At 48.2% G+C, this 25,819-nt stretch overlaps 1 protein-coding gene across 4 annotated transcripts in view; it reads left to right on the top strand.

Moving 5' to 3' along the window:
* The window catches only part of DUSP22 (dual specificity phosphatase 22), a 71,610-nt gene that overhangs the window by 11,924 nt on the left and 33,867 nt on the right, over positions 1-25,819 (top strand). For 3 of the 4 annotated variants that reach the window (XM_024766403.1, XM_024766404.1, XM_024766401.1), the window contains exons 2-4: positions 202-235; positions 4,266-4,348; positions 23,574-23,623. In XM_024766403.1, coding sequence (XP_024622171.1) covers positions 202-235; positions 4,266-4,348; positions 23,574-23,623 — 167 coding nt within the window. The remainder of the gene's footprint in view (positions 1-201; positions 236-4,265; positions 4,349-23,573; positions 23,624-25,819) is intronic. The other variant, XM_024766402.1, reaches the window with a different exon arrangement.

A 25,819-nucleotide genomic window follows, 5' to 3' on the forward strand; every position in this document is an offset into this window, starting at 1 on the left:
GTGGAGGGGATGCTGGCGGCGCTTGGTTTGGGGCTGGGCTCAGAAAGAGACAAGGATGCTTGTCGTCCGTGCTGTCCACCTGGGAAGGTGCCGGGAGGTGGGTGTGGTGGGCACAGGCCTGGGCTGCGCTCCCACCTCCTGGAGGGCCCCGCGTCAGCCGCGGGCCTGTAACACTCGTGTCTGGTCTGTGTCTCCCCCTAGATCCTGCCCGGCCTGTATATCGGCAGCTTCAAAGGTGAGTTCTCCTTTTTTATTATTGTGGTAAAATATGTAAACTACTAAATAGGCCATTTTAACCTCTTTTGAAGCGTGCAGGTCAGTGGCATTAAGTCCATTCACACCATCGTGCAGCCGTCACCGCCATCCGTCCACAGAACTCCCATTTTCCCAACTGAATCTGTCTCCATTGGACACTAACTCCCCATGCCCCAACCCAGCCCCTGGAAACCACTCCCCTCCTTTCTGTCTATGAATCTGATGGCTCTGGGGACCTCGTATGAGTGGAGTCATGCAGTATTAGTCCTTTTGTGACTGACTTATTTCACTGGGCATAACAAGGTTGATTCACTTTTGTAGCCTGCGTCAGAATTTCCTTCCTGTTTAAGGCTGAATAACGTTCCAGTGTGTGGATGAACCACACTGTGTTTGTCCATCACCTGTGGACGGACACTTGGACGCCCCTGCTAGTGGTGAGTTCACTGTTTTAACGATTACCTTTAGGCTCTCACGCATGGTGGAGCCCAGGTGTAGACGTCGGTTCATGCAGAGTCTGCTCTGGACGTGGCCACCACTGTGCTCTGGTCCTTGTACCCCGACACCTTGGCCAGTGGCTGGCAGAGTGGCGTGGAGCCCTGCAGATTCCACCTTGACCTCTGCCTTTTGTAACTCTGCACGCTTGCTGGAGCTTTATTATCAAAAGAAGATGGCTCAAAGGCACATTTAGCAGCCATGTAACGTGTTTGTCATCTTTGTCACTTTTATTTTCTAGTTATTAATAAATTTTCAGAAACCCATTTTTCTAATTACCTGGGGAAAACAAGTGGCAGTTTCGTCTCCAGCGGATTATTCTTATCCTGTGTTGACTTTTCTGCTTACACAGGTCTCTGCAGCTTGTTGAATATTTGTTGATATGCTGTCTGCTACTGACCTTTTATTTTTAGCTCGTTTGTCTCAAAATGCTCTGTAGATGCAAAGGTGAGTAGCAGCCCACGGAGCAAAGTGCATGCGGAGGGGAGGGGCTGGTCCCCACCTTGTGAGGCGTTTGAGTGTGTGTGATGGGGAGCCCGGTCTCCCTCGCGCTGGAGATGGACTGTGCGTCATCCATGGACTTGGCCCAGGACATGTGCAGAAACAAGCCTCCTGTTTTGGTGGCGAGGGCCCTCCTCACCACGCCTGGCTCCCCAGACGAGCAAGAACACACCCCTGTCTGTTTTCTGGTTGTTGCTTAAATCTGTGAGCTCAGGTTCACATCGATTGTTAGAACAGTCTCAATGACTTCTCTGCGTGATGTTCATTTCCTTTCCCCCCTGGGCTCCGAGGGCAGCTAACTGGCCTCAAAGAGAAGTCAGCACAGTGAGCTGACAGCTGCTAATTGCTGCCAGAACATGTTAAAAATAGTCCTGGCGTTCCTAAATTAGTAAGCTCTGTAGTTCTGAAAAAGCAGCAGTGCTTTGTGGCAGGTAGGGGAGTGGTGCTAGAATGCATAACATCTTTATGGTTATTTAGTGAATTATTATTAACACTTTCCTGGGGAGAGGGGAATGTCTTTGTTTTTGAAAACAACAGAATTTAGGATAAATTCTTGGAAGTAGAATTGCTGGGTGAATATTTTTACAAATCAGAAATTGTAATAAATACCAACCAAATTCAATACTCCTGCCAACAGTTTCCATCACGCTCACGGATGGTGCCAGGCTGCTGCTTGCCAGACCTCGGTTTGAGCAGCAAAGGACTAAGTTCTCCAAAGATTTCGTGCTCGGGGAGAGCTTGTGCACGTGCACGTGGGCTAGCTGATGACCCCACGGCAGACCTTCCAGCTGCATTCACACCGTTACCACGGCGCCCACGGCTCTAGACAGCCATCCACCAATAACATGTAGTCCTGAAGAATAAATGTCATCATTCCAATAGTGTTGGCTGAGCACTCATGCACGTAAATGGGTGGACAGAGCCTGTGCTTGTGGGAAAGAGTAATCCGAAGGTGGCGTATGCATGCGGACGGATGGCGCTGCAGGAGAATAGAAAGGAGCGCGGAGCAGAAGGGGCACAAGCATCCCCAGGAGCCACTTCTGTCTTCTCTGGGGCCCAACAGTCAGTTTTCTCATCTGTGGTATCAAGGGTGGTTGTATTCGAAAACAATTTTATCCCCAAACCACCTTTTTTGTTGTTGTTTATCTTAATCTGTGTTACAAAAGTATATTTACGGGGTGATGAAAATACTCTAAAGTTAGATTGTGGTGATGGTTAAACAATTCTGAATATACTAAAACCTATTGCATTGTACGCTTTAAAAGGGTGAATTTTATGGTATGTGAATTATCTCAGTAACACTGTTTTTGAAAAAAGGAAAACACGTATAATCTGGAAGATCCTGGCCTGGAGTGCCTTGTGGGGAGACCCCGCCCAGCTGCTCTTAACGCCTCGCTGCCCCGCCTTGTCTGGGCGCCAGCAGCTCCAGCTTGACCTTGTTTCACTGCTTGTCTCAAATGCACGTACTGGTGGGGACTGGAAAACCACAACTCGGTGAACACGTGGGGTCTGCCTGCCTGTGGGACTCTAAATAATTTGAGTTCCCGCCGAATTCAAAACTCACTGAAGCCCCGGCTTGGCGTAGTTGGCGGAGGGTCTGCCGGGCCGGGTCCTATGTGATGGACGTGGAGGCTGCTTGGGGTTGTTGCGGCAGTTAAGAGAGTCTTAAAGTAAAACCGACATTTTAAAATTACTTTTAAAGATCATTCTCTTGACTCTAAAAATGTTACCTGCTGATTGCAAAATGTTTAGAATGGTGTTTCTTAGTTTCTGCTTAATCACCAAGGCTTATTAGAAATGCAGGTTCCCAGCCCTGCCATAGACCTTGAACTAAGTTGGAGCCCAGGAATCTGCCTTTCTAAAAAAACCCCAGGTAGTTCATAGGCATGTTAAACTTTTACAACCACCTGTGTTGAATACACACAAAAAAACTATAAAGAAAAAAAAAATTAAAACACTTGTAATTCCATCTCTTCAAGATTATCACCATTTGGGCTAATTCCTTAGAGCAGTTTTCCCCCACTGTGTGTGTTTGTCTTTATGTGTTTTAACAAATTGAGTTTATATTGTATTTGTAGTTTGGTACCTGCTCCCCCTCTCCCCAGCTAATACCGTATCCTGAGCATTTTCCCATGTCATTAATATTCTCCAGAAACATCATAATTAAACATTTGATTTTCAGTCCATTTTACCCTCTATCATTTTCAAAGGCTCGCCCCAGGCCAGAACAGGGGCAGAGGGGGAGCGGACCTCCTTGATTCTTGCTGGGCCCTGTTTTGTAGATTAGCAGAAGTTCCAACTTGAGGGGATTTATTCCAACTTTCTTCTACACGTATGATCACTGGAAGGGAATGTAATTTTGGTGTCTCCTTAGTGTCATATGCAGATAATTTAATAGCCAACTTATAACTTATGGACTATTTTGTTTGGAATTTCCAGAAAATGTTCCATTTTTAGTTTTGCCATGAAGTGAATGTAGATGTTGTAAACCACAGTCTTATCTGCATCCGGAGCCATTCCTTGGTGTTTGACATTAGGGTTGATAAGTCTGGCAGATTCCTGTATCTTATATAGTAAGTTGCTGTTTTGTGTTTAATTTTAACTTAGATACTAATCATTAAGAGGCAGTTAAAAATATTTGAAACATCTTTCTTATTACATGTTTCACGTAAAATACTAACCTAAGGGCCTACAACTTAACAAGTGTCAACTACAGAGTGACTCCCTCTAAACAGTAACACTCATGATTATAAAGTTTATTAATCTAAATATATTTCAAGTCTTATATGACTACTTTTTAACAGAAGATGTGCCAATCAGAAATAAACTTAGTTATCTGCAGAATACCTAAAAGCAATAATCCTAGATTCCCTAAGTCTAGATTATTCTGGTCTAGTCAGTTATGAATTTTTAAGAGAGAAACATGCAAGTCATTTTGTGTTCTTTTGCCGGCTAAACTTAAGGAGTACTTCACTTGCAGAAAACATTAAAATGTCCTCCTCTTTCTTCTGTGACAGATGCCAGAGATGCAGAGCAGTTGAGCAAGAACCAGGTGACACACATTCTGTCTGTGCACGACAGCGCCAGGCCAGCACTGGAGGTGAGAGAACTGAGGTGCACGTGTGTCTGCACTGTGCTGCTGGGTCCAGGGGGCACTGACGAAGCAGCCATGTTCTCTGCAGCACCGCTGTGCCCCTGTGTCACCGGCCGTGTTAATCTTGAACTCAGGCCACGTCTGTGCCTGGTCCGTGGCGTGGCGGGAGGACGCCTTCTCTTCCTGATCGTCCTTCTGTTACGCTGCTAGCTTGGCTTTCTTGGCTGAATGCCAAAGAACAAGCTGATGCTGCATTTCCCTTTGGATCCTAAGGACATTTAAGACCTATTTTAATTCCTTTCAAAATTATCTCCCGTTTTAGAATCCAGAAGAATTCGGTCTGCTCATTTCCTGATTTTTTCCATTTAAGCTCAATTATTTGCTAGGACAAAAAAGGCAATGGAGGATAAATTGTCCCTGGAGGTTTTCCGGGGCTTCTCTGTGCAGACTGTCAGTGCAGAAGCTGTTGTTGTGTTTTAGGTTTTAGAGTAAACAGGGTGTGTCTGCCTTCACACTAATTCCAAAAGCATCTTCAATTTTACCCTAATGGACGGTTTGAGCTGTTGGCTGGGAGCAAAATATATTTCTGTTTATTAGCCTTGACAGAGCCCAAACTACCTCTTTGTAGAAAATGATGCGAGTGTGGTTGTGATGTGTATGTTTTTCTATTTTAGGGTTGGGTATTGGAGAGGGAGCTGTGGCTTGTTCTGAAAGAAATAATCCTAGTTCAATCAGTTTACACTTAAATTCACAGTCTGCGAGAGTAGGTAATATATTTTTATTTCAAATTTATCTATTTTACTTGTCCATTACAGCTGCCAGATTTCAGTCAGTTTCAAATAAATGAGGATATAGAGTAATAAGTGATTCTACTGGCATCGCCATACAGAGGACGGTGGGATGTGAGCAAACCTCTGTCCCTTTCTCCAGAGTTTTGAGCTTGCACTTCCCTTTGTTGTTTTAGCTCATGGGTTTTGTTAAGGCGCTACAATTTGTGCTGCAGCGTGATTTTATTGGAAACAACAACAACAAAACATCATTTTTCTGGAGCCCGACATTTCCCTAGAAAATAGCTACTCCATTTTCCATATATCAACAGTAGTTTATATTAAACATATAGCCAAGCTATGGCCTAGATGATAAGTTAAACGTAAACTGGTCATGACTTACTTCCTCTTAAATCACAAGATGAGGCTTGAGCTTTCCTTTACTTTAATAAATTGCATAGATGTCCTCCCCACCCTCGCCCTCTAGGCTGCCTCGCACCCTTGTGCCCTGTTCGGCACAACACGTTGTCAGGTAGGAACACGGTCCCGGAATCCGTCCCCACTGTGGCTTCCGTCCAGATACCAGACCTTCAGGCTCACAGAACTTCCTCCATGCGGGAGTTCTGTGAGCCTTGCTGCCCTGCCCGACACTGGAGGTGCTTCTCTGATGGATGAGATCAGGTTTGCTTATCCTCTTGAACCCTGGGGTGATGTGGTCATTGGAGGGAAACAGGTCCGAGCCTCCAGGTACCAGATCTACTGTCTTTTCCCCATGGGACTGCTTTTATTTGGCAGCATCCTGTTTCAGCCTTTGGGTGCTTTTATCACCTCTCTTGATAGTAAGTACTTTCCTGTGATTTCATTTTATTAAGGGTTAGACCTTCGTTTTATAGCATGACATACTTTAACGTTGCCCCTCTTACTTTATTCATTTTTAACGTCACAAGTAATTCATGAATATTTTCTTAGTTTAAAAATTAAAACGATAGATTCTCTGATTGCACAGGTGGGGAAAACTGAGGCGTCAAAAGTTATCTGATCAGGCGTGCTTGCCTTGAGTGGTTGGGGTCGAGGACGCTCGCCAGGGCCCCAGAAGCTCCGGACCTTTGTGTAGCCCTCTGCCTGATGCATAAAGGCAGTTGTCTCTCTTAGGTTTCAAACTCAGTTCCAGAAGCCATAATTTCACCCAGCCTGAGATGAGTCAGGGAAGTTACTTGTTTGGAGTCGGTAGGGAATTAATGGATAGATTTTATGTTTCAGCAGCTCCATGTTTTGCTGGTCCTGATCCTTGGATGGAAGTAGGGCAGGAATGAGGTGAGAGGGCAGATGGTTTCAGGGCCCTGATAAAGGGTGGAGAGATAAGAGATAGGAGAGAAGGGAGCTGGCACCTCGTGCCCTTTCTGAGATCTTCAAAGCCATGCATGTTTAGAGAACAGGCCCTAACTTTCTCTGGGCAGCCCTGGGCTGGGCTGGGCTGGGCTGGGCTGGAAGTGGGGAGGTAGTTACTATCCAAAATAGAAAGGTTTCAGTCCTGTCACATCCATGCGGGAGTTCTGTGAGCCTTGCCGCCCTGCACGGCACCGTAGGTGCTTCTCTGTGGGTGAGATCAGGTTTGCTTACCACTCTGAACGCTGTGGCGAGGTGGTCAGTGGAGGGAAAGAGGTCCAAGGCTCCACTTCCTGTCTCTTCAGAAGAGTATCCGAGGGTTAGATCTTCCAGAATAAAGAGTCTTAGAGACGTGGCAGAGACTTAGACGCCTCTTGCTCACTGAGTCAGCTCTAAACTAAGATCTGAGATTTTGAGGCGCTCTGGCTCCATTTTTATGCCTACTGCTCTTTGTTTGATGTAGAAATCCCAGCTGAACAGGGTCCTAGAGATCACCTACCTGACTCCATCACTGTGTGGACAGGAAGCTGAAGTTCAGAGACGTGAAGGGACTCTCACAATCCCACTGCTGTTTTAGATAGCTTGATGGAAACCTGGATCTTCTCTCCCAGGCCAGAGATTTTCCCAGAAGGCTTCACTGCCTTGGTCCTCTTCTAGCATGACTGATGCTTCTGACTTTGCTAGCAGTATTAGTAGATATTGACACATCAGCTTTGGAAAGGTTGTACCATTTGTACCCCCACTGGCAGTATATCAAAATACCTGTTTCCCCAAACCATCACCAGCACAGAGTTTTGCTCTTCTTTACTTTTAATTAGCAGTATTTTTGTTTTGTTTTATTTTCTGTGAATGCCTTCCTCACACTGTCGAGTCCCCTGTCCAGACAATTCTTCCATTTGAAGGCAGGGAGTGGATGGTTTACTCTTGAGCTCCTGCCGCATGCAGGGCCCTGGGACAGGTGCTAGAGATAAAGTGAATGCCAGTGTCTGCCATGGTGAAGCCCTCAGTGAATAAACAAAATGCACACTGTAACTCTTTCATACATATTACTAATAATTACCATCAGGCTCAGGGCAGGAACCGCTCAGAGAACAAGGTTCCTCCTTTACCACGTCAGTCTGGAGGCATTTGCGGTGCTGGGCTTTTGGCTGGGCCTTTGGAGACAACTGGGGATTTAGAAAATTTGGTTGGTACCGCTCTGGCTGGTAGAGTACCAGGATATGCCTTCTGGTGGGGCCCTGACTCCACGGAATCACATCGGTCCTGCTCATCCCCCATGGATCCTGGGGACCCAGCCTGGAGGATAGCAGTGTCCTGGTTCCTTTGTAGCATAACCAGACCTGGCGGCCTGCCCACGTCACCTGCTAGCAGATGGCGGAGCCGGGGGAGAAATCATTGCCACGTAGATGAATTTCAAGTAGGAATTAAGCCGAAATCTGTAGTCATAACATCTAAGGGGGAAAAAATCCCTTCCTCCGATTCCACATTGAGGACTGGGTGGGGCAGTGGCCTGCGTTTGCTGGAAGTGTTTCTTTATTTGTGGGCTGTGTTTTCAGTGCCTACTGGTTGCTCCAGATTTGAGGGATGGTGAAAACTCCTGTCACAAAGACAGTGCTTTTTCAAATCAGAAACCCCGTGTTGTTTGTAGGTGCTGAGGAAGTAATATTGAGCAATGAAAGGTTTTTCCCTTCCTCTGAAAAAAGAACCAGAAGTCTATCTTTCTAGTGTAAAAATTTCAGAGTTTGTTTCATCTTTCATGTTGGGTATTTAACCAGAGCACCTGCAGGAAACAACTATTTTTCACTATTAACAAAAATGCTTTAAAAAGTATTCTCATTCCTTCTCTGGGCTAATAACAGAAACAATTTAATTTTTAAGTGATTTACATTTTAGGATTAAATAGAAAACAAATCGTTTATATACATATATTCAAATCAGGGCGTTGCATGCATGATGCCACATGGATTTTCTGAGCTTGAGTTCGGCTTGCATATTCTTCCCATTTTAAGTTGTGACTTTCGTATTTTGAACCATTTAAGTGTTTGTTTCTGTTTTCAAGAATAGGATGTTTTCATAGGCCAGCATTTACTCCTGGTGATTCTGTTTTATATTTCCTGTAACACAAAAGACATTTTCTTGAGTTATCCAGACTCAGGATTTAATTTTGTTAGTTTTCTGTGTAGTTGACCACTTCTCCTGGTTCTGACACTTACTGTTATTTATGTGTCTGTACATATAGGTGTGTATCTCCAAGAGATGCCCAGTCTGCTTGGACAGTGGTGCTGGGAGCCTGAGGGGCTCCTGTAGGGACCTCGTTCCCCTGCTGCATTTCTGTCTGGTGACCCACCCCGTTTCTCACCCTGAAAATTTTTGTTGGCTTCCTAAATGTAAAACAAGCCCAGTCCAAGGTGTGAAATGGCATTTGAAGTTTAAGAAACTGTGCTTCTGTGTCCACTTCTTTCTTCCACCCTTCTTTTGCCCACCCAAGTCCTACCCTCCCTCAGACCTTGGCCCCAGCTCCTTTTCTGAGAAGGACACTCCCGGTGACCTCCAACCTCAGGAATTCTTCCCTTTTTCCTATAATACTTATAGTTTGCACTCTTTGTTGGGCCCTGAATTGTGAGTGCTCCGTGACAGACCCTGCAGGCCATCAAATGGCCGTCTGACCTCCGTCTGATGGTCTAGCTCCTCAGCTGGTCTCAGGCCACTGCGGGCAGTGGATTTCTGCCGTGTTGGACTTCCTGGTCTCCGCGGCACTCAGCCTGGATCTGGTTCTGCAGATGCTTGCTGACACACTCAGAGCCGAGTGCATTTAAGCTCCACTCCCAAGTGAGAAGCCGTGTCTTCGGTCGTTTGTGGCTGACTTCAGGGTGTGAAAGAAGAGCAGTGTCAAGAATGGTATATTGACCACCAGTGATCTGTGAGGCCAGAGGTCTGTTAATGCAGTGTAGCCTCACTGCCCTCCCCCCACTGTCAGGAAGCCTGGGCAGGTGCGGATGTTCTGCCATACACAGCTGGAGTGGCCTCCAGTTCAGAATTCCCTCTTGCTAAGTTCCTACAACCACGTGACTCTTCTGTGGCTCTCTGGCTGACCTCTCAGCGGTGCTTCATCTACCTTTGGTCTGCATTGGAAGCCTGGTCCTACAAGGAAAGCACAGTCTAAGACACGGACAGTGGACGACCAATTAAAAGAAGACTGGAGGCTTCCCTGGTGGCGCAGTGGTTGAGAGTCCGCCTGCCGATGCAGGGGACATGGGTTCGTGCTCCGGTCTGGGAAGATCCCACATGCCGCGGAGCGGCTGGGCCCTTGAGCCACGGCCGCTGAGGGTTGGCTGAGACATCCTCTCGGATCTCGGGAGCTTGTGGCCGGATCATGAAAGGCTGGGAGGACTTTCCAGGCACCGGGGCCGTGTTCTGACTCATCAGGGAGACCTTGGTTACCTTGTCCTCCTCTGGAGGCTTCGTAGGCAGACCCAGCTCTGCCTTTCTGCCTACCTGGTGACCATGTCAGCTCAGCTCTTAGGACTCTGAGGCCCCTCCTGTCCATGACCTTCAAGTCACAGGGGCTATTGGCCACATTTCCCCTGGCACGAGGAAGAGAATTGCTGAAAGCCACATGCCTTGTCCTGTACACACAGGTGTAGGCAGGGAGGTTCACTGCAGGTCTGTTTGTAATGCAAAAAATTGGAGCCAACCCACATATCCAGCAGAAGGGTACCTGTCAGCTGTGATACACCTGTGTGAAAGAGACACCGCAGCCGTTCAAAGAGAAGAGGAAGGCTTACATGTGTGCACAGGAAAAGGTTGATTGCTAAGCAAAAGAAGCAAGTTGTAGAATAATATACATAGTATGCTCCCATTTGTGTAAAATTGCATATCAATAATGTATTCCTGTATGTACATAAATAAGTGTGTAAATGTACAGATAAGAGCTTGAAAGGACCATATCAGACTCCTGGGAATGGTAAAGAGCAGTAGGATAGGAGAAGAGAGTGGAAAGGATGAGTTTCACTTTTTTCTCTATTTATTTTCCACAATGGGAGTATCTTCATAGTATCATTTTGAAGGAAGAGAGGTAGGGAAGGAAGGTAAGCAGGTAGCCACACTTGGTGTCTGGAGTGGTGACAGGTAGATTGCACTTGGATGTCCAGGCTTGGCTGGAATGGGTTCTATGTTTGGTAGCAATGTTTCCCATGGATTCACATGTGAATGTGTGGCCTCAGACACACTGCATGCTTGTCTTCCTCCTGGGTCAGTGAATACAAAGCATCTCTTTTAGTCATCTTAATCTTCAAAGGGAGAAGAAAGCCCATGACACACCTCTCAACTGTGCACATTTTATTTTCAATATCAGTTATGTTGTACTTCTACTTGAACGTTTCAGTTAAATGAGTTTATATCCTTTTTTAGGATTCACAGATCCCCCAGTGATACAGCTTGAAGCACTGGGCAGGGTTTCCTGGTCAGATTGGTCGGTGTGGATGAGTTCTGTTACTTTACTGGCATTACAGAAACCACCACACTATCATAATTGCTGATGAGGTCCAGGGCCTTTGAAAGCAAATCGTTGTTCGACCTGGGATCGTTCTCAGGTTGACAGTTGTTTCCATCTCTCCGGTAAGGTCTTTGAGTATCGGTGGCACCTCCTGTGCCAAAAGTTTGCAGCTTTCATGTGTTGAGGCAAATTTCTTTGAAGCCAACCCCAGACTTAAATAGAAATGACTCAAATAGAAATGATTATGGTGGGTATCGAAAACTGTCTAGTAATCGCTCTTTCTTGAATCCAGCCGTGTCTGAGTTCCCCGTGTGTGGGCCGTCAAGCGCGAAGAAGGCGGCTCCCCTGGCTGCCGGCCTTCTGTGACAAATGGAATTCTGAAGCCAGAATTCCAGCGCAGATGAGCCAGAGGGGCTGAAATTGCCGAGGCCTGCGTTGGTTCCAGGCAGGAAAGCAGTGCTCCTTGTCTGTAAGTGAAAGAGGTGTGTTAACTTCCCTTTGCCCGGCTCCCTGGAGCTCCTGGCACTTCAGCTGTGGGCACGCTCTCTAGTTCTCACACTTACTGACCAGCCTCCACCACGTAACTGAAGACTTTTGCAAAACACTCTTCTTCCTAGACTTTTCCTCTCAGTCAAGTCCCAGTTTCTTGAGCATCTCCTGCTGAGCTTCCGTCTCCTCTCTCTTCTGCAGACGCCCCTGTGCGATCACGTCCTGTGCATGGGCGCCAAGCGCTGCTTCTGGAGGGGACTCTCCTAGCTCAGACCCCTCCCAGAGTCCTCAACAGGGAGTATGCTAGTGGCAGGATCTGCCAGGATTTCCAAACCGAGGTCTCAGGAGAAGCATGTGACACGTGGTCTCTCCCCTCTGCTCCAGCTGGAATGGCAGTATGCACTGACACACTGCGGCAGGATTGCCCGTAAGTGCTGGATGGTAGTTGGTCTGTTTATACAACGTTCTCATGCCCATGGACTGGGGGTTGGGGAAGACTTTGTGAAGAGGAGTGTTGAGACAGCCTTGCAGGACTGGTATGTCCGCTTCAGTGGGGAGGTGTGTCTCAAGTAGGACCAGCCCTTCCGGGCTGGTCAGGAAGGGGGAAATAAGGACACGTGTGGATGTCGTCTGGTTACAGAGTGGAGAGGGTGGTCAGCGTGGGGGGGTGAGGGTGGTGCCATCTTCAGTTCTCCTTTTGGCTAAATTGGGAGTTATTCCTTCAGATTCAGCAAATGTTAATTGAGCACCTACCTTGTAGCAGGGATTGGGGATAAAACGCAAAGAGAAGTACGCTGTGGCCCCGCACTAAGAAGAGACAGGCACGGAAATCCTTCAACGGTGCGGAGCTGCGAGTGCACGTCAGAGCTGAGGGGCCTGGGGCACCGTCCCCACTGGGTCAGCCAGGCCTCGCCACAGAGCGGGCAGTGTGGACTGACCCTCCAGGATAGGAGGGTCTGCTGGGGAGCGGGGGATGGATGCTGGGTGAGGGCATGTGTGCAGGGCACCGGGTGTGCAGAGCACAGGGCTCAGCGGGGCAGGAGCGCCAGGAGCCAGGCTGGAGGGGCAGAGGCGCGGGGAAGATTAGGAAAGGTTTATTCGTCAAGCCGAGGAGTCTGAGCTTCGTCTTGTCTGAAGCAGAGACTCAGCAAAGACTTATGAACAGAGTCAGGTGACTCCTTCACATTTCTTTTCCAAGATTCTGACTAGGGGATGGGATGGAGGGAGGGAGACAGATACCAAGGAAACTGCTGGGAAGCTCTTACGGTAATCCTGGTCAGAAACCGTGAGGGCTGAACTGGGATGCCAGGAAGTAGAGGAGTCATCTGAACAAAGAGACACAGCAAGGTTAGAAATCAAAGGATGGGAAACGGGTCTCCAGCAAACATGAACCAAAAGAAAGGTGGCATAGTAATAGTCTTATCAGACAAAATAGAACTCTTGTGGGCACCTTATAAAACCCTAAGCAGATTTGCCATTTTCAGGTGCTCCTATAATTCATTACCAGGTAGGCATTGCCAGTGGGCCCTGTGCCTGCCACACCTGCAAGGGAAGTGGCCCAACCTGACTCCAGAAGCTGGGGGTGAAGCAACAGTACCAGCTGGTGCCGTCGCCTCGCTGCAGCTGAGGTCCTGCCGTCCCCTCTCTGTGCCCTGACTCCTGGGATGTTGCGGGACGTTTGCGTGTGTGCCGGGGCAGAGACTGGCAGAGGCCCCGGGTCTGGAGTGAGAAATTGTTTCTCTCCTCTCAGCTATCACCACGAGAGGAGCACAGGTGTGGTTCCAACATCCGTGACTGAGCAGGGTGTCTGCAGCCGCTCTGCTCTCTCTTCTAAGGGAAAATCACTGAATCTGCGGTGAGGGCGGAGGCTGGCTGACGGAGAGGACACGGGTGCGTCTGCATTCTGAGTGGGATCCCCTTCCTCTTGAGGGCCAACTGTGGACAGTCTTGGTGGCTTCCCAGACTTTGTCCCAACTAAAGGAGCATCATCCATAGAACTACTGCCAGAGCCAGAGAAAGGAGAGGCCACCCCGCATTGTCCCAGTGGCTGCAAAGGGACGCTGCCGCGACTTGTGTGGTCACCTGAGGCGTCTCAGACAACAGAGTGGAGCCTGGGCTTCGGCTTCAGCGTTCCAGGCCTGGAAACTCTTCCTAACCAGAGTAGTTCAGAGGTCGTTGCCGACTGTACTGGCCTTCAGAGTCCTCAGGGCCTAGCGACGGTGGAGCTGGTCCGACCTGAACTTACCTGTGTAACCAGACCAGCCCCACAGAATCCAAGTGGAAGACACTCCCAGATCCCCAGATCAACCCAAAGGGACTGAATTCAAACGGCCTTGTAGAACACCCCGACTCATGGCGAAGAACGACCTTCCCAAGTGTTTGCCTTTCTCCCACGCCCCCTCCCGTGTTCCTGTAACCTGACACTTCCCCACTTTTCCGCTGGAACCCTCTCCTGCTGCCACCCCTGCACTTGCAGTGGCGTCAAGACCAGTGGTTTCAACCAGTTGTCTTGACGTCCTGCCCACCCCCATGAAGGACCTCTGGCCTCCCCACACAGCTCTCCCCTCTGTGCCCACTGCGAGAGGATGCAGCTGTCAAAATAAAAATGGCCCGTCGGCTTGCTTTCAGTGGCAGCCATCTGGGAGGGAGGGCTTGGTGAAGTGTTGCCCTTCAAGGAAGGCCTGGGGCACAGAGCAGAGCGGAGTCAGTCTTAGAGCAGAGCAAGGAAGGCGCCCCTCCCCTGTAGTGCTGGAGGTTGGACCCCCACACTGTGGTATGTCGGTGACCCGCGCGCCAGGGAGATCCAGTGCAATCTGACCGTCCACACGTACCTGCCTTGGAGAGCGCGCCCTTCCTCACGCCCAGGAGAAGCGGGAGTCGTGGACTCACGCACTGGCCTTTACCACATCCCACCTCTGCGTGTCCGTACCCTGACCCCACCCATGCAGGACTGGCTATCTCGCAGGGCAGTGCCCTGGTCTGGGTCAGTGTTTGCTTCATTCTCGAAACACACCATTTCTGGGGTCTGACCCCACTTGGAGGATGTGATGTTAGGCCCGAGGGACCTTGAATGCTGCTTAGAAAAAGCTCCTCAAGTGCCGAGGATTGCGCCCCAGTGGAATCTGCGGCGTTGGCCACTCGCCTGTAGGGAGGTCTCGTCCCATTGGGAGGGAGGGAGTCTGGACTCATTTGCTTGGCAACCTGCAAGAGGGACCACACACAACATTCCAAATGCTGAGCTCCTTGCGGAGGAAGGGGCTGGGCACCCTCCTGCACAGAGGTGAGGCCAGCCGGCAGCGCACCCACGCGTGAGCCCGGCCCTCCAAACCCCCGGGCGACACCTCTGCAGCCTGGTCTGTGCTGGTGACAACACGCACCTTGTTTCTTTGTTAGCACCTCCAGCCGCTCAGTGCTTCACAGGTGGAATCAAATCTCCTTTTTTAAAAAAGTCCTGTGTTGGAGAGAAATTCCTCTGTGCCTCTCTCCAGAGTGAGGAAGAGAGCCAGGCACAAGTGATGGTTTAGAATCAGGCAATCCCAAGGCCTGAGCCCCCAAGGCCTGATCCTCATATATCCCGTGTGTGGAAGAGGAATGCGACGTGTGATTTACCTAATGAGCTCCAGGTTGTCACAGTGACCTCGGAAGCAAGCGTCACTGTCCGACCAGGGCTCAGCACACCTTCTGTCAAGGGCCAGATGATGAATATGTTTGGCTCTAGGACCCTGAGGTTTCTGGGCAGCACTCTGCCGCCCCCTCCCACCCGTGTCCTGAGAGAAGCTGCAGGCCACACGCAGATGAACAGGCGGCCTGTGTCCGGACACACACGGGCCTGTTTGTCACCTCTGGTCTTGGTGGCCAGGTGGCAGGGAGTGTAGCTGGGGTGCACCTCAGGGACTGAGCCAGCGGTTTCCAGGGGCCTGTGTTGGGAATGAAACTTGGGGCCACTGAGTCCCCAGTTTAATGCACTCCTGGAAATTTCTGAGCATCTGGCCAGCCTCCACCTCAGTAATAGTTTTTCATTGTTAGTGAGATGGGCCACAGCATCCTTCTGAGATTTAGAGCTCATAGGACCCTGCAGATGAGACATCGCCCTCTAAAACGGCTTGGCCTGCCTGCCTGCCCTGGGCGGTGCTTCCTGCCAACTCTAGGGACCTCTGGCCCCCCTGGACACGGGACTCTCAGGGCGCATTGGAATTTAATATTCTAAAGGTGGATCTCCCTTCCTTCACTTAGTGACCATGTATTGATGATCTCTGGAGAGAGAGGTGCCTAGGGTGCTGCAAGAAAGATGAGTGAGATGGGACTCAGGCATTGAAGGAAACTGGGGTCTAAGGGAGATACCCTCAAGTCAATTACCGTCCTCTGTGCTGGGGCCCCGGCACCCTGTGCGGCCCATTGGGTGCTGGGTGGCAGTTAGAGAAATCGCTGGAGTCAGCCTGGGACGGGGGTGCTTTCTGAGGAGGTGCCCCCCAGGACTCCTGAGGGAGAGAAGGACCCACAGGAGCCTGGGGAGGGGTAAGCAGGAAAGTGCAGGATGCCTGGGGGTCTCAGGCAGCAGGTGCCTGGGCTTGGTGATCTGGAGGAAGGGGGGTCGTAACAGAGCCACAGAGCTTGGGAGGGGGTCGTTTTACTCTGCAGACGGGGTGTTTCACCAGCCGAGACACATGATCAGATAAAAATCCACCTTTGTGTCTTTTACAGGCAGACTTGGTCCACTGCTGATCACTCCTGAGGAGTGTTTCATTCACGGTGACTTTCAACGTGGTCGTGTAGCATTAACACCCCTTAGGATACACCGTAGAATTGCTCGATTTGGAGAGATTTTGCCGAAACTGCCCTGTTTTCACGAGTCACATCGGGCGCACCAGCAGGTCCTCAGACAGAACCCAGGTCGCGGAAGAGGGTTAGGTGGTTAGGCTGGCGTGACCTCCCCATCGCCCACCCTCGCAGCCTGAGGGACTCCAGCGGACTGTGCCCGTGTTAGCAAAAGGAGTTAGAGCAAAAATAAGCCTTTGGGTTCTCCACCTGTTGACCTGACGAGTCAAATGTATGTCGTTTTTTGACTAACCTGAAAGAAGCCAGCAGGTGCTGGAGGGTTCTCATTTGCATTTTTTTCTCACAAAATCAAACTGAGGGCTAAATCTTGTCTCTCCACTCTGACCTTCCCACCCCTCCCCTCCCCACCAAGCGCCACAGAGTTCTTGGAAGTTGTTATTTGTGGTGGTGTTTCCTAAATTTAGCTGATGCAGGAAGAATCAGGGGCAAATGGGGACGTTAAGAAAATGCATCTTGGGTTTAGAACCTGGATTTAAGATGTGTATTATGTGGCACAACTAAAGGGCCGCATTTAGCTTCTGGGGTGATTTTCTACAGTAGTTTCTTTGAGATTTTTGCTGCGGTATAAACAACCAAACAAGAGTGATGGCGGAGCCTCACCCTCGGGACCTTCCCTGTCTGGTGTTTTGTGCTGATTTCCAGTTCTTAGTCCGCAGACGCACATCGGGTTTTCCAGATGTAACCTCTTTATGGATATAACTTTGTACTGTACTTTTTCCTTTTAAAATGTTATTGGCTGGGTGAAAATTCTTACGTCGAGGAGAAATACTAATCAAAGGGTATGTGCCAGGAGCTGGGCTTGGCTTCCACGTACATGAGCGATTTGGGCATCTTCCTGGGCCTTCTCTGCGCTGAGCCTCTGCCAGGAAGGGCCCTGGAAACAGACAGTGAGGCTGTCAAACCTGGTATGTTTGTCCAAAAGCAATTCCAAGTCAGCAGTTGCCATCTCTTGGGTGTGTGACCTTTAAGAGTATGGCCAGACTAATTTTTTCAGAGTTTACCTACCTTTAGGTTTATATAAAAGTGCAGAAGTTGTCAAATTCATAGCGACAGAAAGTAGAAGGCTCCCAGGGGCTGGGGAGGGGTGGGAGCTAGTGTTTACTGGGGACCGAGTTTCCATTTGGGGAGATGAAAAGGTTCTGAAGATGGGTGGCAGGGATGTGAATGTGAATACATTTAATGCCTGTGAGCCGTCTACTTAAAATGGTTAATTCTATGTTATGTATATTTTACCACACCAAGAAAGTGGACAGAGTGATTGTCTCAAGTGAGAAAGACTTTTTTAAAATTAGTATATAAGCTGTGGTCCTGCTTCTGATCAGGTGTGAGACAGTTCAAATTGAATTCTTTTTTTATTTAACACTGTATTTCCAGTCCTATTTATGTATTTATTTTTTATTTTTGGCCGCGTTGGGTCTTCATTGCTTTGCGCAGGCTTTCTCTAGTTGCGGTGAGCGGGGGCTACTCTTCGTTGCCGTGCACGGGCTTCTCATTGCAGTGGCTTCTCTTGTTGCGGAGAACAGGCTCTAGGTGCACGGGCTTCAGTGGTTGCAGCACATGGGCTCAATAGTTGCAGCGCGTGGGCTCAGTAGTTGTGGCGCACGGGCTTAGTTGCTCTGCGGCATGTGGGATCTTCCCAGAACAGGGCTCGAACCCATGTCCCCTGCATTGGCAGGTGGATTCTCAACCACTGCACCACCAGGGAAGTCGCCACATTTAATCCTCTTTAATTTTATGTTTATTTTCTGGACTCAGAGTTTTTTGGGAATGTGGTGAAACTAGCTTTTCATGGGGTCTTCAGCTTATTTTCTCAAGCCGTGCAGTACAGCCCCCAAACATGCTGGTCAAAGGAAAAACGCAGTCTCTTCAGGGGTCCTCCCATGCACACCCAAGTTGCTGCTGGCACAGAACGGGATAAATGAGAAACCAAGATTTCTGATTATGTTGTTTCTGCCTGGATTTCCCGACTCTGGCCCCTTAAGTGAGCCCCTGCTTCTCCTACTGACGTTTCCTCTTAGGTTGTAAATAGGCAGGAAGGAGTTATTTTCTGTAACTGGTCTCCATTAGCTTCCTGGGAGAGAGAAGACAGCTCTGAAGGGCTTGGCCTTTCCTTTGAAAAGTAGAATGTCAACTAGGTTCTTCAGAAGACTCTTACTTATGATGTTTCAGAAAGAAAAGAGCAGTGAATTTTAGAAATTGTACTTGAAACAAGCGAGAGTTTGATTCCTTCACTAGTCCTGAAATCAGAACCTTGGCCCTGCTTTTCAAGTACTTGCCTACGTATCGTTTTAAGTGTAATCTTTAGTTTCAGACCCAAAGAAAGGCAAAAACCTTACTCTTGGTGGTTACTATGCTTGTTGAAACAGAAAACTGAAAATTATTAGAACTTTTGAGAATACGGACTTAGAAAGCTTTAACCTTTTGTTCAAGAAGAGCCTCTGGAATACTTTCTAAACTTTCTTTTCAGTCAAGTGATGACTACCGCTTCTTTGAAAACCTAACAAAAACAAAAACTTCATCCAAAAAGCGCTCCTTGGCAAACCCCACCTAACTCTTCCTTCCTTCCTGTATCTTCCTGATGTTTTTCCTACGTTTTGTCACATTAGTGTGACATCATGTCACACTAATCGATGTGTCACTTGGTACTGTGAATATTTAGTGTATGTGCTTTTTGCCTTTTTCCTCCTTCTGGTTCCCATTTCATCAGTATTGGTGCCATTCTCAGGACATGTGAGGCCATTCAGGAGGTCATGTAGTCCAAAGAAATTGGTTGCTCTTCCTTTGTCCCTCGTAGAAACCGTGGCCGTCTTAACTGAGCTTCTTTTTGTACTTCAGTGGGCACTCCTGGGCCAGCTCTCTAAGTTGAGAGTCTGTAACTTGACATTTATTAGCTCCATAAAAGTTTAATGTCAATTAGCTTTCCAACAATCACTTCTTTGAAGATCATGGAAATACTGAATTTTTATTTATTTAGTAAGAATTTTGTTTCAAAGAAGATAACTGATTTTAGGGTTTTTAAAAACATACCAGCGGTAAATATGAAGGAGGAGATACCCCCCTAGCCAACTCTGTAGTAAAAGGGAGAACATGGCTGCTGTTTTTATTGCTTATGAAGTTTTCAGATTGCTCTAGAATTTTGTCCTATATAATAAGACGTTCTTTATTTTTTTGCTAAACTTGCCGAAACTTAGCTAAACATCTGTCTCTCTGAACTCCAGCACTACAGAAAGGTCCTTTGTTTAGGTCCAAGTAGATGAAAAATTCTGTTCCACATCATATTAAAACATTTGCTGAGCCCGGTCCTTTAATAATTTTAAGTCTGTCCGGCTTTCTCATTAGCGTTGAGGTCCTTCACGCTGCCAGCACTCCTGCTGCTTTCTGAATTAGTAATTAACTGAATTGTACACATGTGCAGGCATCTGAAGCCTTTTCTCAGGCACCTTACCTTCTGCAGTCTGTGGCCTCCAAGAAAGATACTTTTTGTGCTTTGTTAATGACTAAGCCAGGATAAGTAGACGTTCTTGGGTGGTGAGCAACTGAACCTTTTCGACAGTTTTGACTCCTTTCTTCACTGTATTTGCATAGTTTGTTCCCTTCTTATTGTAGATCACGGTGAGCTGCTTCTTAGCTGTGTCCCGCTGGAGCATGTGTGTGCGCGTGCCCCCAGCGTGGCGTGCCTCTTGTTTCTGTGGTCACCAGAATAAGGCCTGGGCACTTCACAGTATTTTTCTCCCCTTGTACTGTTCTTACGATGTGATCTTCATGTTAACTGATTTTCGCCTCGTTCTTATCATCCAGCAGACGTTTAGTAAGTGCCTGTGGTGTGCCAGGCATCATTCCAGGGAAGGTTCTTACTGCTGTTATTGTGTCTTTGAGAGAACATGATCTTATATTGTATATTTTCAGCGTCCTTCCTTTGCAGTAGGGGATCCCCAAACTTGTGGCCAGGAGACCCTTTGTTCCTCCTTAAATGCGTCACAGATGGGAAGCCATCATTGCCACGTGCCCGTCCCAGCTAGTGAGGCTGAGGGGACCGACATGGCCGAAAGGTGCTCCCTCACCCTCGGCAGGCACGGAGTGGGGACACCCCTTGCCACCTTCTCCCGGCTTGCTCCTGCTGTGTGGGGCTGGCCTCTTTCCCTTTGTACGTCAGGCACCACAGAGGGGAACGAGACCCCGTCCAGAGACCCCTGAAGCAGCAGAGCACTCCGCCCGACACCATGCTGGCGTTGATGGCGGACACCCTCGATAAGCTGAGAGCCACTTACCCTCCCCTCCTTCTCTTCCTTCTCTCCATTTTTTTCTCTCCTCCCGACATATGGGCTGGGCCGGTTCTGGATTCTGCAGGATTAAGGGGCTGTCGGTCGGAAAGTGCGGCAGGTGCTTTCATCCCACATTAGAGGGACCCGCCTCAGCATCGCTGACTAGCAGGAGGCTCAGACTGACAGTCGCAGGAGAAGGGAAAGTGGAACCCTGAGAACCCTTCCCGTCCCTCGGGAAGGGTTGGTCTGAAGGAAATTGGGGGAAGTGTGTGGGAGGGAAGCATTTCACAAGCTTCTGGGCCTGATCCAGCCAACTCTCACTTCAGAGTAAAAGGAAAAAAAGTAAATGAGTCATTTCCATGGCGGATCACAAGATGATCAGTGTGTGTCTATACCAGCAAGCCTGTTGGCCTCCATGAGGGGAGGCGTGAAATGACTCTTTTTAACAGTGTCGTTTCCTTTTCCGTTTTCTTTCCCTTCATATCAGGGCTGTCAAACCTGTCTGGGTTTGGAGACGCTTAGAACCTCAGGCAGCCACTTCACTGTTTCCAGCAGAGCAGATGCCCAGAGTCCAGGGGACGGGGACGGACGGGGACAGTGAGGTGACGAAGTGAAGCTTGAGTGAGGGACAGCCTGCTGCTTCACGTTCTTCTCCCAGCAGCTAACCCGTGGCGTGTCAGCACGTTTGGCCACATGTGGAGTGTTCCGCTGTGGTTAAGTAGCAGTAAAACTCATCTTCTTGGACATCCACAGGAGCCTTTGTTAGGAGGTGTCATGACTGACTCAAAACTGAAAAATATATATGTACATATATACGTATACATGTGTGTGTGTGTGTGTGTGTGTGTGTGTGTGTGCGTGAAATAAGCAGGAGAAATGATTTTTCTGACCTCTCATAATGGTGGGGGACAGGAAGAGGAATTGTGTCACTCAGATCTTAGTTGCAGACAACAGATTCCACTCTGAGGCACTTCAGCAGAAAGGGGCTTGTTAAGAGAGAGCCGAGGGCTATGATCTCCTCAGAAGAGCTGGAGAGACAGGCTGCCAACTGCAGCTCGAGGAACAACACCCAGTGCACAACATACAACTGCCCACTGTGACCTGCTGCCACGTCCGCCCAGCACTTCCCGCCTCAGCCGCCACCTGCACCTGTTGAGCAGGTGCTCTTTACCCATCTGACACTTCCCGTGTCCTGTTTCCAAATCTGCCGCAAGTAGGTGTGTCAGATGATGCAACCAGGTCCCAAGTCTGCACCCTAACAGCAAAGGAGGTTGAGAAACATAGTTTCTATAGCTTCTGTGTTGGAAAGTGGGATCCACAACGTGGCGGAGGACCACATGTTCCTCACAAGACTGCACTAGCAAATACAACACAGAAATTCCTAATGATACGAGTTGAGTGTAAAATTTTAATGATCAGCTGCAAAAAAATTGCAAATAGGAGAAATGATTTTTCTGACCTCTCATAATGGTGGGGGACAGGAAGAGGAATTGTGTCACTCAGATCTTAGTTGCAGACAACAGATTCCACTCTGAGGCACTTCAGCAGAAAGGGGCTTGTTAAGAGAGAGCCGAGGGCTATGATCTCCTCAGAAGAGCTGGAGAGACAGGCTGCCAACTGCAGCTCGAGGAACAACACCCAGTGCACAACATACAACTGCCCACTGTGACCTGCTGCCACGTCCGCCCAGCACTTCCCGCCTCAGCCGCCACCTGCACCTGTTGAGCAGGTGCTCTTTACCCATCTGACACTTCCCGTGTCCTGTTTCCAAATCTGCCGCAAGTAGGTGTGTCAGATGATGCAACCAGGTCCCAAGTCTGCACCCTAACAGCAAAGGAGGTTGAGAAACATAGTTTCTATAGCTTCTGTGTTGGAAAGTGGGATCCACAACGTGGCGGAGGACCACATGTTCCTCACAAGACTGCACTAGCAAATACAACACAGAAATTCCTAATGATACGAGTTGAGTGTAAAATTTTAATGATCAGCTGCAAAAAAATTGCAAATAATTCTAGGAATAATAATTTTATGCCTTCAACTGCTAAGGGACATGTGGTTGTCTGTACCATGATTCCACATATTTCTCCTTCGACTCTATTAGGTTGGTTACTTTTGTAGTTTCTGAAAATGTTTTCCCCATTAATTATCTATGACCTGGTGGCTAGATTCTGTTAGATTAGGCTATCAAGATAGAAAGGTTTAAAAGTGGTTTATTTAAGGCTTCATGAAGCCATTTTCCTTCGCAAAGTTTGCTGAGATTTCTAGACTTTGTTTTTTTACTTGACATTGAAGACCTTTTGAATTATACTTTAAATCCCTCCAAAGAAGAGGCAACCAAGCTTTTAATAAAACTCAAATTTGGCATGATTTTTTTATAGTATGAATTTACATAAACATTTTTTTAGATTTTTATAGTGAACAATGTGAAGTTCATTTTTTTTCAAATTGGGTCATTCTTTTAAAAATATATGAGTTTGGTGTGTAAACTTTTACTCTTCTGAAAAGCAAGCAAAATAAATCAAATTGTTTCGAGTGTGTGAAGCTCCTGCCATTGCGTCAGTGAAATTGTAACTCTCCTCCCCCTAAGACTCGCATAACATGCCGTCGTCGTGATAAGGTTTTTACTATCAGTGCTTCCTTTTGGGCCATTCAGGATCTTAAATGAAATAGATTTAAAGAGTAGAGTATTTGAACAAGCATCAGAGATGATAGTTTTGAAACTTGTAGACACTTCGTGGGAAGGACTCAGTCATCTCGCTTCTTTGATAAACCCTGTCTAACCTACAAGCGAGAGCATGAATATTTGTGTGCATGGTCATAGAAAATGACCAGGAACTTAACTAAGAGTTTTCCTCCAGTTCCTTGGCAATAGAAGATGAGTGAAAAACTTCTCCTTTTTACTTTTTATTTTTTGGCCTGAGTAAATAGTTCCCTTAAATACTTTTCTCCACAGAGTATCATCTTTTTATCTTATTTTATTTTTTATCATTCCACAGGGGGTTAAATACCTGTGCATTCCAGCAGCGGATTCACCATCTCAAAACCTGTAAGTTTTTTTCTGTATTATTTGGACATATTAAAGATAAAGGACTTAAAGCCATCAGAGCAGAGGGACCTCGACGCACAGCTGCCGCCCGGCCGCGAGGGGGGAGGCCCAGGAGGTCAGCGCTGCTGGTTTGCCGGTCCTTCCCCTGTGCAGCTCTGACAGTGGGGTGTGTATGAGGAGCCTAATTTTGTACAGGGTGCCTCAAACCAAACCTTTAGCACGTTCACCCTTTCCCTGGAAGCTGTTGCACTTTATCCAACAGAAACACAATATGAGCCACAGACACAAGCCACACATATAATTTTAGATGTTCTAGGGGCCACATTAAAAAGTAGAGAAGAGAAAGGTGACAATAATTTTAATAATACGTTTTATTTAACCCAATATACTCAGAATACTATCAACTCAGCATGTGCTCAGCATTTTAAAAATGAGATATTTTATACCCTTTTATTCATACAAAGTCTTCAAAACCTGGTGCACTTTTTATACTTACATCGCATTCCATTCGGACCAGCTCCGTCTCAAGTGCCTAGCAGCCTCACGTGGCCAGTGGCCACCTGAGGGACAGCATCCTTGGAAAGCTGGTCTGAGTTGAGAGACCATGTTTTTCTGGTTAGGAAAATCCTGCCCTCTCTTCCCCACAGCTGAATACATCTCCGGTGCCGCTTTAGCTCTGTGTGTCCCTCCAAAGAGAGGTTCATAGTCGCTCTCCTTTCCAGATTCCCCACAGTCATACGAGACCTGTGGGACAGGGGTTGCAGACCAACGAGGTTACAGCTGTGACACCACACTCCTCGGTGTCTGGAGGTGATGTGGAGGTGATGTGGACTAGATGAAAGTTCTCCTGAGCCTGGATTTGAACCAGGCAGGCTGAGAGCCACAGGAGTCGAGGACATGGCTGTTCAGTACGTCCAGCAACCCAGCCTCTGCCTCAGGCTCACCTTTGCTGCCTGTTCTAGGGCAGACACAACAACCCTTCCAGAATGACATGTTGCTGCATTTCATCAGGGAAGAGGCTGTGGTGTTGGAGAATTTGGGAGTCCATGGGCTTGTCAGGATTGAGAACCTTCATGGTCCTCAAGCTTTATCGCCTGCAAGGCCTACATATCAGAAGTACAGACCATACAACTTTACCACTCTGAAGGCTGTCCAATACTGAATGTCAGCCAACCTTGGTTTTTCACTGCTGGAGAGCAGAGAAATCACAGGTTATGCAATAATTTTGTGAGGTCTACCTGTTTGGATAAACGGCAGGCTATATAGTCAGATGGGCTGATGGGGGAAAGCGTAAAGGTGAGGGCAGGGGCAGGAGGTGTAGAGTCAGACCAGGAAGGGGCAGGGGAGGCTGGATGCAGGGCCAAAACCTCCTACCCAAAGCCTGTGTTTCCACAACAGCTCTCCATGTTTCACAGAAAAGGTCAGTCTTTAAGATCGAGGATGGTGAGGAAAGATTTTATAGGATCACCAGGAAAACAGTAGTAGCCTAGATCTGGAAGGAGAAGAAGTATCAGAGAACCTCCTTGGTTACTAGTCGTGTCGAGAAACAGAAGTGGTCGGAGGGCATGGTGTATACGGAAGGAAGCGAGCCACTGCCTTTCTCTCGAGACCACGGCAGTCTTCTGCCCATGTTTTGGTGGCTATTTTTAGAATGGTTGCTCTGCTCTTACCTCAAACCGAAATTCTAACATACTGTTGAACTTGTCGGTACCTGATTGGCATTCTGACCCTCCGGAAGAATCTGACTGCAGCAGCCCGTGGGTGTTCTTGGTCAGGGCAGATGGCCACTCTGCTCGAACCGCCCCAGGATGCTTCAGCTTCGGTGGAGGCAGGCACCGTGCTCCACGTCTGGGGCAAGGACCCTAGCTCACCAGGTGAAGACAGCGCTCAGCGGTCCTGCCCTGTGCAGACAAGTGAGCGGTAGACCCAGACTGCTTAGAGATCTCAGGTTCAAAAGCAGCTCCCTCTGCCTCGGGCCAGTCATTCTAACGCCCCTGAACTTCAGTTCTCTCATCTGCAAACGCCTGCCTCCAGGATTTGTGGAGATGAGACCATGTGTGTGGAAGTGTTCTCTGTGACCTCCGAGCACTTTTGAAAATAAGTGTGTTTTTACTCCAAGTGCGTTGGTGCGTCCTGAGAGTTACAGGTGCCCAGGAGGCCCACTACAGATGCTGGGAAGGTGTGATCCGGGGGGGG

The sequence above is a fragment of the Neophocaena asiaeorientalis genome, unplaced genomic scaffold (assembly GCF_003031525.2).
Source record: "Neophocaena asiaeorientalis asiaeorientalis breed wild unplaced genomic scaffold, Neophocaena_asiaeorientalis_V1.1 scaffold8, whole genome shotgun sequence".
Taxonomy (NCBI): Eukaryota; Metazoa; Chordata; class Mammalia; order Artiodactyla; family Phocoenidae; genus Neophocaena; species Neophocaena asiaeorientalis.